Raw genomic sequence first — 12,448 nt, 5'->3', positions numbered from 1 at the left:
CTAGAAACATTTCTGATTACTATCAGTATTTAAAAATGAAGTGGAAAAAAATGAAGATGTGCTGCTTCATATTTTTGTGGAAACAAAATATATTAAAATTTAAGCTATAAGTAACTTTTCTTAAATATTTGTTTAATTATGTATACTATGACTTTAAATTGATCAGTACTTATGGCTGATATTAATCGCATAATAATGACTGAACTAAAAAAGGAGAAGCCAAAAAAACTCAGCTAAGACCAAAACAAAATCTTGGTCAAAATGAACATGCATTTCTTACATCCAAATGGAGCGAAAGGGCCTTTCAAGGTAATTTTGTCATGTTTTTCCTGTTGTTTTTATCCAATGTGACTTACGATCCATTTATAACAGGGACAGTCTCTCTGGAGCATCAAGCTCATGCTGATGGAGACAGTGCAGTTATTTTGGGCACTTTAGCCCTTTCCTTAAATATTTTTTTCTCTTTTTGCCTTTTCTGTGCAGCATTAAAAAGCCAGTATAAACACACTGCATACAGGTCACTAAAAGATTTACAAAAAGGGTTCTAATACATATATTTAACTGTAATATTATAATCAGAATTTGAATTTAGTTTACATATGTTTAATTAATCATTAGAAAGGGATACTTCAACCAAAAATGAAAATTCTGGCATGAATTACTCCAAACCTGTTAGACCTTTGTTAATCTTCAGAAACCTGCATAGACAGCAACGCAAATGACACATTCAAGGCCCAGAAAGGTATGGCATCGATAAAATATTCCATGTGACAACATTGGTTCAACCGTAATGTTATGAAGTTACGACAATATTTTTTTGTGCGCAAAGAAAGCAAAAATAACGCCTTTATTCAACAATTTCTTCTCTTCGTGTCAGTCTTCGACTATTTTAACAATGTCCACTCCTTACCACCTTTCTGGGCTCTCAGATTTCATTAAAAATATCTTAATTTGTGTTCCAAAGATGAACAAAGGCCTTACAGGTTTGAAACAACATAAGGGTGAGTAATTATTAACAGAATTTAATTTTTTGTGTGAGCTATCTCTTTAATATTTATTATAATATTATAATATGAAACTGTGGTGTTGTTCTATACACCAATGCTTGTTAAACTGAACAATGCTTTTTGTTACGTGCCAACAAGTCAACAAAGGATACGCTTCCTTTGAAGTGAGATCTTTCCAGTGCTGTACAGTGCGGGTCTGTGTTAACACAGAGGAATTAGGCGAAGATGTAAGGCATGATAAATGACAGGAAGCATGTGTCGACACTTCTGAGAAAGAGAAAGAGAGACGAAGAGGTGGAGGAACTGCAGATTTGGCTATTTTTATCATTTCCCTCATCAAAACCGGGCAGATGACTTCCGAGGGCTGGATACCAGAAAATAACACCTAATTGAATTATTCAGTTAGAGACGAGACCTCTGGGGTTAAACGCAGATATGTGCAGGAGAACTGAATGAACTTTAATGGAAGGAGAGAAGCAAAGCGATTCACCTAAATGTGCCTTTCCCATCATCCTCCTTGATCTCCAGGCTGACGGTGAAGGTGAAGACGTCGCTGTCTGGCGTAAGGGGCGGAGCCTTGGCTGAGAGCGGCGCTTTATTGGCTGATCGGCGGAAAGCTGTGGCAAAGCTGTAGAGTATTCGGCTGACCTACAAAAGCGAACACACACACATCTCAGTGATTGGAGTCAAAACAGTCTCCAGTGACACAGGCTGTGTTACAGTGACTCACTGTCGGACTGTTCTCAGGTTATCAACACACTCATTAGCACACAAACACACAGAAATACACCTGACAGCTGCATCCCTGCGGTTTTAACATTTTACTCCACACACAATTGGTACGTGTCAGGATGGTTGACTGGCCGACCAACAATCAACCAGTCATTCAGTGAGATTGACTAGGGAATGTTTTTTGCAGTGGCGCTTTTACACATTGCAAATCTCAATTCTTTAAAATCTCAGTGTGCTAACAGAATTATGTCTACAGTAAGTGCAGAACAACAGCAATCAAATATGTGTGGACATATAGCATTCATTTGTTTCAAACATACATTAACATGTTTTTACTTATGATAGTTTTGTACAATAAAAGTTTATAGTTATGAAGCGTATTTTATTTGTAGAATATCTGTATGTTAAACCGTTGAATAAATAACGCATATGAAGAAAAGGAGCGAGTATTTACAGTTGAGTTCAAAAGTTTACACCTTGCAGAATCTACAAAATGTTAATTATTTGACCAAAATAAGAGGGACCATACAAAATGCATGTTATTTTTTATTTAGTACTGACCTGAATACGATATTTCACATAAAAGATGTTTACATATAGTCCGCAAGAGAAAATAATAGTTGAATTTATAAAAATGACCCTGTTCAAAAATGTACATACACTTGATGCTTAATACTGTGTTGTTACCTGAATGATCCACAGCTGTTTTGTTTTGTGTTTGTTTGTTTTTTTGTTTAGTGATAGTGCCTTGTTTGTCCTGAACACTTAAACTGCCCGCTGTTCTTCAGAAAAATCATTCAGGTCCCACAAATGTTTTGGTTTTCTAGCATTTTTGAATATTTGAACTCTTTTCCAACAATGACTGTATGATTGAAAACCTTTTAAATTTTAAGATCAGGGTAAATTTTAAAAACTTATTTTGTCTTCTGGGAAAAATGTAAGTATCTTCTGTAGACTCTGAAGGGCAGTACTACATGAAAAAAATAAGATGTTTAGGCAAAAAAAAAAAAAAAAAGAGAAAAATGTACACATCTCCATTTTGTTAAAAAATTTTCACCCTCCAACTCTTAATGCATCGTGTTCCTTCTGGAGCATCAGTGAGCATTTGAACCTTCTATAATAGTTTTATATGAGTCCCTCAGTTGTCCTCAGTGTGAAAAGATGAATCTCAAAATCATACAGTCATTGTTGGAAAGGGTTCAAATACACAAAAATGCTGAAAAAACAAATAATTTGTGGGACCTGAAAGATTTTTCTGAAGAACAGCAGGCAGTTACCTGTTCAGGACAAACAAGGGACTCATGAACAACTATCACTAAAAAACCCCAGCTGTGGATCATTCATGTAACAACAGTACTAAAAATCAAGTGTATGTAAACTTTTGAATGGGGTCATTATTTTCTCTTGTGGACTATATATAAATATATATATATAACCGTCTTTTATGTGAAATATCTTATTGAGTTCAGTACTAAGTAAAAAATACCATGCATTTCATATGATCCCTCTTATTTTGGTCAAATAAATTAGATACATAATTTGCAGATTCCGCAAGGTGTATGTAAACTTTTGACTTCAACAGTAAATGTAATTAAAGGTCATCGGACATCCCATTTTCCACAAGTTGGTATGAGTCTTTAGGGTCTTCATGAAATGTCTGCAACATACTTTGGTTAAAATTCTTCAACGGTTGTATAAAACAACACCTTTTTACCTCATCAATTACAGCTCTGTTCACAGCGAGCTGTTTCGGTGCATGGCCCTTTAAATGATAATGAGCTACTGCTCACCCCGCCCCTCTCTTCCATTTTTTTGTGTATTCGGTGGCACATTACCATCTAAAAAAAAATCCATCTGTTGTCGAGAAAAAGTAAAGACTCTTATGTTCATTTTCACATCCAACTACAAAACACCTGCACTGCTTACGAGACATTGTTGTCGCTACAGCTGCTTGAGTACGAAGAAAATGGCAGACTGAGGGCAGAAATATGCTAATATGGGTAAGTCCATCAGCGGTTGTGGGTGGGGCCTGAGCAGTATGACATCATACTGCTCAGAAACTCAAAATGGCTTGATAATTGAGACTGTTTAGGCTTTTTGGGATTTTAAAAATAAGTGAATAGATTTCTATCATTTTAGGAACACATTTATATGCAAACCCCATGTAAAAGTGAATTTTGCCTCCGATGTCCCCTTTAACAATAACAGATTTGCCTGCATGGCTCCAGTCTCCCTCAAGATACTCTGTGAATGTGTCTATAGAACAGGAACTGGATCATTTTTAGAGTATTTGGTCTAATTTTAACCTCACAGCTGAACTTTTTGATATCATAGGACACATTCTAACAACAAATGCCCCCCCTTCAGACTGAACTAGGAAACTGCAATCATTCTATCAGCAAAAACTTTTTTTTTTTTTTTTACATTATTCAAGCATACCACAAAACCAGTCGTAAGAAGCATGGATATGTTTGTAGCAATAGCCACAATACATTTTATGGGTCAAAATGATCGATTTTTCTTTTATGCCAAAAATCATCAGGATATTGAGTAAAGATCATGTTCCATGAAGGTATTTTGTAAATTTCCTACTGTAAATATGCCAAAACTTAATTTTTGCAAAAAATTATCTCAATACTTTCATTTTTTTGCACCGTCAGATTCCTGATTTTCAAATAATCGTATCTTGACCAAATACCGTCCTATCCTAACCTATGGAAAGCTTATTTACTTAGCTTCTAGATTAATGTATAAACCTCAATTAAAAAAAAAAAAAATACCCTTATGACTGGTTTTGTAGTCCAGGGTCACATTTGACTTTGACTAAAGTTGTTTAATTGTCACGAAAATAATGTCACCATGTCAAAATGTCATTTAAATTATTTAGATTTTTGATTTCAGAGTGAAATTTCCAGACATTTCCAGACGAGTCTTTCTAATGATGAACTAAAATGTCCTCACAAATGTCATTCCACAAACTCTTTTAATCAATGCATGTGTGTAGTTGTGTGTCTCACCGCCTCCTGGATCTCACAGCGGAAGACGTGGATGCGGAAGATCTCAGCATTGTAGTGGCTCTCTGTAAAGGCGAAGCAGTCGCTCTCCGGCGTGCCGTCGTGGCCGCGAACACAGAAGAGGATCTTGTAAATGGGGTAGTTGGCAATCTCAGTGCTGGTCTGAGGGTCCAACAGCCTGATGAGATATTTAAGGGCAAAATGCATAAACCTCTTTTTCAATTGCCATAATTTCTTTTCTTGGTTGCTGTTGTCTCTAGCTTCCTAACTTACCTGACGGTGCCCTCTGAGACTCCAGGTACGGAGAGAGTGACGTCCAGGGGCATCTGGCACTGGCTGCGGAGGATGCTGACCATACGCAGAGCCTCCACCTCACTGCGCGGGGCGTTCACTGACGCACAGCCTAAATACGTCAGCTTACTGAACACCACGCTGTCCTCGTCTGGGACAGGGGTCCCGGGACTTAAGTCAGAAGGCTCATCTAGAAGCAATTATGAAAGGAGAGATTCAAAATTAAACTTCTACATATATAGTATCTGTCAATGTTTTCGACTCAGGGTTCGTACAAGATGCTTAAAGTGCTTGAATATGACTTTTTGAAATTTAAGAGCTGGAAAACCCTTGAAAATAGCAATATTCCTGAAGAGGTACTTGAAAAAGTGCTTGAATTATTGAAAGACAATGTAAATATGAAATAAGTCTTCAATTTAGACTTTAGTTCAGAACTTAACTCAGATCGGAACTTCATAGTGAGGATCGCAAATCATTTGATTTTGATCGGAACTTCGTAGCGCAGATTGCAAATCTTTTGATTCAGATCAGGACTTTGTGCGGGTTTACGGATCTTTTGCTTTAGATCGGAACTTCGTAGCGTGGATCAAATCATTTGATTCAGATCCAGACTTCGGTGCTGGTTCGCAAATCATTTAAGTGAGATCGGATCCTTGTAGTGCTGATCGCAAATCATTTGAGTGAGATTGGAATTTTGGAGCGGGTTCGCAAATCTTTTGCTTTAGATTGTAACTTTGTAGCGCTGAACAAGAATCATTTGATTTCGATCGGAAATTCAGAGCAGATTCACAAATCTTTTGCTTAAGATCGGAACTTCATAGTGCGGAACGCAAATCATTTGATTCAGACCGGGACTTCAGTACGGGTTCACTAATCTTTTGCTTTTGTTCGGAACTTTGTAGCATGGAACATAAATCATTTGATTGAGATCAGGGCTTCGGTGCAGGTTTGCAAATCTTTTGCTTTAGATCGGAACTTCATTGCCCAGATTGCGAATCTTTTGATTCAGATCGGGACTTTGTGCAGGTTTACCGATCCTTTGGTTTAGATCGGAACTTCATAGCGTGGATTGCAAATCATTTGATTCAGATCCAGACTTCGCAAATCATTTGAGTGAGATCAGATCTTTGTAGTGCTGATCGCAAATCATTTGAGTGAGATCGGAATTTTGGAGTGGGTTCGCAAATCTTTTGCTTTAGATCGTAACTTTGTAACGCTGACCAAGAATCATTTGATTTCAATCGGAACTTCGTAGTGCGGATCATAAATCATTTGATTCAGATCGGGACTTGGGTGGGGGTTCACTAATCTTTTGCTTTAGTTCAGAACTTTGCAGCATGGAGCGTAAATCATTTGACTGAGATCAGGGCTTTGGTGCAGGTTCGCAAATCTTTTGCTTTAAATCGGAACTTTGTGAGGGTTTACAAATCTTTTGATTCAGATCGGGACTTTGTGTGGGTTTACAAATCTTTTGCTTTAGATCGAAAGTTTGTAGTGTTGTACGCAAATCATTTGATTTAGATCGGGACTTTGGTGCGGGTTCATGAATCTTTTGCCTTAGATAAGAACTTTGTAACACGGATCTTAAATCATTTAATTGAGATCAGGACTTCGGTGCGGGTTCACAAATCGTTTGCTTTAGATTGGAACTCCATAGCACTGATCATGAATCATTTGGAGTGAGATCGGATACACAAATCTTTTGCTTTAGATCGGAACTTCGTAGTGCAGATTTGCAAATCTTTTGCTTCAGATCAGAACTTTGTAGCATGGATCGTGAATCATTTGATTTAGATCGGAACTTTTATGCGGGTTTGCAAATCTTTTCTTTAGATCGGATCTTTGTAGTGCTGATTGCGAATCATTTGATTTAGATCGCAACTTCCGAGCAGATTCGCAAATATTTTGCTTTAGATCGGAACTTCGTAGCGCGGACTGCAAATCAATTTTATTCACATCAGGACCTAGGTGCAGGTTCGCAAATCTTTTCTTTAGATCAGATCTTTGTAGTGCTGATCACAAATCATTTGAGTGAGATCAGGGCTTCGGTGCAGGTTTGCAAATCTTCTGCTTTAGATCAAAACTTTGCAGCATGGAGCGTCAATCATTTGATTGAGATCAGGGCTTCGGTGCAGGTTCGTGAATCTTTGTGAGGAGATCGGAACTTCGGAGCGGATTCGCAAATATTTATCTGTAGATTAGAACTTTGTAGCGTGGATCGTAAATCATTTTATTCAGATCAGGACCTAGGTGCGGGTTTGCGATTCATCCGATTAAGATCCGGACTTTGGTGCGGGTTCGCAAATCTTTTCTGTAGATCGAATCTTTGTAGTACTGATCTTCGTAGCGTGGATCGTGAATCATTTGGTTTAGATCAGGACTTTGGTGCGGGTTTGCAAATCAATTTGTCGAATCTTTTTTTCAGATTTCTTTTTTGTAAACAGTAGGAAACATCAAACCATTAGGGCAGTGCATTCACTGAAAAAACAAAGAAAAAAGAAAGGAAGTACAGACAAATTCAAATCCCTTAAGAATATTAACCGTGGCTGTACTATAGTAAAAAAGTGTAGTATACTTTGCAACAATTTAGTAGTAATACTTTGCATGTGCTTCACCTTATTTTTGCCATTTTTATTAGTATATTTTTTTTACTTATTTCGTTTTTTTTAGAATTTGAAATAGAAGACATAAGCTCTGATTGAATTCCTTGAAAATCAAAAAAGTAGTGCTTGAAAATCCTTGAAAGTCCTAAAATTGTATTTTACATTATTTGTATGAATCCTGTGGACTTTCTTGACTTAAATGCTTTTATACTAAAACAAATAATGCCCATGTATGAATTTTCATAACTAGAACTGAACAGGCAGGTCTTGATAACAAATGATCAGCAGATGGCACTGTCTGCACACTTTTCCTTTGTTTACAAACCCAAAACAAGGTTAAAACCTCAATGAAACAGGCTATTTTTTATTGTCTGAATGCAAAAAAGACCACTATAAGAAAACATAAATGTGTGTGTGTGTGTGTGTGTGTGTGTGTGTGTGTGTGTGTGTGTGTGTGTGTGTGTGTGTGTGTGTGTGTGTGTGTGTGTGTCTGTATACAGGGTGACATTTATTTGTTTTACCCCTGTAAGATCTCTCGTTGAGTTCACTCTCCTGAGCTCCCTGAACGGGCAGCACTATCTCAAGTTTAGGGGGTATTGGGCCGGACCGCGGAGGCATAGCTGTAGTGGGATAGCCATGGTCGGCCCCTCCCAGATGGTCCGGTCCGCCCACCAGTTCAGTTACTGAAGGGTCCATCAGCACATCTTCCAGCTCCTGCTGTAACTGCTGCTCACTTCCGTTGCCCACGATCTGAACACACACACAGACCATTACACATACACATACACATATGTACTTCAATGACTCATGGAAGACATTTACATATATAGACCCAAGATGACGAATAGGCAAATGACTAGACAGTATCGGACCATAGAGTTAAGTCAGGGAAATCGGTATATTGAAATTTTAACAAATAAAACAAAGCCGTGAAGGATAGACTTAGAGTATGTTCAATACATTGTGCTGTACATCTACCCCTCACAGCTTCATTTTTATTTGCACAAAACTATTGCAACTTTCCAAATCCATTTGTCCAGTTGTCTGATGTAGCGCAAACACTAGGAGTAGCAAAATAAATAGAAAATGGGCTGTCAGTAGACACGTCACACCAAAAGTAGACAGAATCACTGATTTGCCTACTATCCATCGTGTCACAATGCACGCACAGTTGAAAATTAGAACTGTTAATCTAACATATTTTTTCAAGTAATTATAAATAAAGGACCTAAATTAAACAAGAAATTACATACTCTGACCAGATTGCAGCTGTTTCTAATGCAAAGTTTACACTGCAAAGGTGGCACAGAGGCACTTTTGAAGTGACATTTAGGCATAATTTCACACTGTTTAATGCTGTTTAGTGATAGCTGCGGCATAATTCAATTCAAACTGAATTTTGAACAAGCACAGAGCACAAAGGGATATTTCACCCAAAAAAATGAAAATTACCCCATGATTTACTCACCGTCAAGCCTTTCTAGGTGTATATGACTTTCTTTTCTCAGACAAATATAACTGAAGTCTAATTAAAAAGTGTCCTGGCTCTGTGAATGGCTGTTGAGATTTTGAAGTAAGGCTGGGCGATAATTCTGATTTTATCAATTACTTCGAATTGAATGTTTTGCCACAATTTTATTTTTTTTTAGAAATTGAGGAATCACGATTTTAAATACACTGGGGAAAAAAAACAATAAGTAAATTTACTTTTTTAAATTTTCATTTGGCAAGTTTTTGCACACAAATTTTTAAAGTAAAAATATAGAATTAAGTAAAATCCACTTAACAAATTAAAGTAAAATTATCAAAGGAAATTTAATGTGCAGTTAGAGTTTGATGAGTCATTTCTACTTAATTATTTTAAGTTTACTCTGCAGTCCTTAAGTACAATTCACTCAGCTACGGATTGTAAACTTTACTCAAACATCATAGCACTGGAAAAAAAAATGCTATTAAAGCATGTGGTTCACTTACAAACATGTACGTAAGCAAGTAGATGGCTTCTTATTGTTTTTAAGGTTATATGTTGACTCAGTGTAGTTACTAACCAAATGAACACAGAGACCTCAATACTTGGCACACGATACACAATGACGGTTACAATCAGTGAATAGTTTTTGAGTATGAATGGGTAATTCTGAGTAGAAAATTAACTCTAGATGTTACAAAAGAGGAAGTTACTTAACCTAACAACAAAAGCAACCATAAAACAGTGTAAATACATCTCGAAAACAGCAAAACTTGACATGACTTTAATATTTACCTTTACCTTTGTAAAAATAACTGTCACAGAGTGATCCTGTGACTGTGACACTATGAACATATCCACACCCATACCTCATGAGTATACATACAGCATATCACTCTACACGGTCTAAATGCCGGCACTGATAACATCTGAAGTGGACTGTTGTAAGGTGTTTGTGTTAGTCTGTATCAGAGTATTGTGTGGCTATTGTTTATGGTTTAAGTATAGTGTTGTGTGTTTTTGTGTTTTGTTTATGTTGTAGATGTGTTATGTTTTATGTATTTTTAGAGCATATAAATGCTTTAAATTATAGATCTCTGTGATCCAGGAAGGGGAGGGGCCATAACTATAAGATGGCAGCTAGAGCTCAATAGAGGGAAGGTGGTGTGTAGGTGCTACGGGTGGCTCCGGCCTTTTTGAGTGCCCTCACAGTTGCAGTGAGAGGTGTTGCCATAGTGCAGTTTTGTTTTTGTTTGCGGTTTCAGTTTTGTTTTCCGTTCTATTCTGTTGCTTGTTTGATTTTACCTCTGCACTTGTAAATAAAATCCACTTTTCACTGCAAAGTCCTGTTGTGCGGATCATAAATTGGATCAACCGCTCGGCGATCCCTAACAGATGGTGTTAGAAGAAAAAATTCGATCCGGCAACGCAACATGCCTCCTAAACTGAGAGGGCAGCAGCGTGCAGATATGGACGTTGATGAGGTGCAGAGTGCAGTGAGTGAGACAACTGAGCGTAACGCGCCAACCACAACGAGCACAACAATAGGTTCAAGTGACACAGCGATCAATGCATTGCTGGCATGTTTCAAGCATTCATGCAATTTCAGAAAGAACGAGACGAAAGACAGGATCGGGAAATGTGCCGAAGAGAGCAACAATTTAAAGTCCTTACCCATCAAATCAACCAGTTACAGGCGGATGTAGACAACGCTAGACATGAAGGGACGGCGGCAGAGCGCTCAGCGGTACGGACGCTGGGCTATGGTTCGCCGTTGCCCAAGTTACAGGAGGACGACGATATAGAGCAGTATCTAACCACGTTTGAGCGGCTGGCTGAAGTTTATCTGTGGCCAAAGGCGGATTGGGCAGTTCATTTGGTTCCGTTGCTGACGGGGAAAGCCCGGGCTGCATTTGTTTCTATGGCGCCAGAGACTAATATGGATTATGACAAGCTGAAAGAGGTACTTTTAAAAAAATATGAAGTGAATGCCGAGACTTACAGACTTAAGTTCCGTGCTTTGAACACTCCAGCGGACGAGTCGCCGATGGAATTGTACGTTCGACTTAAAGACTTGTTCACAAAGTGGGTTCGGCTGGAGACGGTGACAAAAAAAGGAGTTAATGGAGACTTTGGTGCTGGAACAGTACATGAGAGTGTTGTTCCCGGAGATTCGCACGTGGGTTAAAGAGAGGAATCCGGTGTCCGCTGAGGAGGCAGCTTTGTTGGTTGAGTCATATCTCGCGGCAAGAAAAGGTTCTTCAACACCCCTTCGTTACGCTGGCATTCTGCAAACCACTAGAGGTAAGTCTGTGGGGTCGGGGGTAGTACGTACTCGCAACAACAAACGCATATTATTAAACCCACCCACCTTAATCCGAGATCGTCCTCATTAATGCGGCAGTCCATAGATAAAAACGATGTCGTTTGCTATAATTGCGCAGAGCCTGGCCATACTAGTCCACATTGTCCAGTTAGAAAACCTAAGACTGCTCATTTGTGTTACTTACCCACTTCAAGTATTAATGCATCCATGAGTAATGAGCCCATTGTTGAAGTTTTACTGAATGGTAAACCTGTAATGGCACTTGTTGATACCGGTTGTGCACAAACACTAGTACAGAGCCAGTATGTACATAGAGATACATGGACCGCAGAAAATGTGTCTGTCTGTTGTGTACATGGAGATCGGTCAGACATACCAAAAGCAGAAGTGTATATTGAGTTTGATGAGCAGTCATTTTTGATGAAAGTTGGAGTTGTAGCTAACTTACCATACCCGGTGTTGTTGGGTAAGGATGTGCCCATACTAACAGATTTGTTGAAAAAAACGGCACTGTGTGCTGTAGTAACAAGAGCACAAGCTAAGACTATGACTGAAGTAGCGCAAACACAGGTCACAGATTCTGATACACTTTGTGAATTGCCCTTTGCTAATGTGGATATAGAAGCCGACACAAAATGCGAAGTCAGTCAGAGATTTCAGAAGCGCAGAAAAGAAGTAACTGATTTGATACAGGATTCACAGCAGGTCAGTGAAGAGCTGGAGGAGCCTGAAGACATTGATGTGAATTTCAACATTTCAAACGAATTAGCACTTATGCAACGAGATGATGTTACACTAGCAAAGTGTTTTGACAAAGTTGGAAAAGAAACCGCAATAGATTTGTTGAATGGTGAGAGATTTGTGATTGAAAATCATCTGCTGTATAGACAATCAAAGGAAGATGGTACACAGCTAGTAGTTCCCGAAAAGTATCGCAGTCAGGTGTTGAAACTTGGACATTCTATTGCTTGGTCAGGCCATCTTGGGTTCATGAAAACACTGATAAG

General features: G+C 38.4%; 1 protein-coding gene across 2 annotated transcripts in view; it reads right to left on the bottom strand.

The window, feature by feature from the left end:
* The window catches only part of rabgap1 (RAB GTPase activating protein 1), a 130,030-nt gene that overhangs the window by 87,091 nt on the left and 30,491 nt on the right, over positions 1-12,448 (bottom strand). For both annotated transcript variants that reach the window (XM_073829635.1, XM_073829636.1), the window contains 4 exons: positions 8,169-8,397; positions 5,027-5,234; positions 4,757-4,931; positions 1,498-1,655 (listed from right to left, as the gene is read on the bottom strand). In XM_073829635.1, the coding sequence (XP_073685736.1) occupies positions 1,498-1,655; positions 4,757-4,931; positions 5,027-5,234; positions 8,169-8,397 (770 nt within the window). The remainder of the gene's footprint in view (positions 1-1,497; positions 1,656-4,756; positions 4,932-5,026; positions 5,235-8,168; positions 8,398-12,448) is intronic.

This window comes from Garra rufa, chromosome 23 (assembly GCF_049309525.1).
Source record: "Garra rufa chromosome 23, GarRuf1.0, whole genome shotgun sequence".
In the NCBI taxonomy this organism is placed as follows: Eukaryota; Metazoa; Chordata; class Actinopteri; order Cypriniformes; family Cyprinidae; genus Garra; species Garra rufa.
The sequence above is the reverse complement of the archived record's forward strand: the minus strand, read 5'-3'. Positions and strand labels throughout refer to the sequence as shown.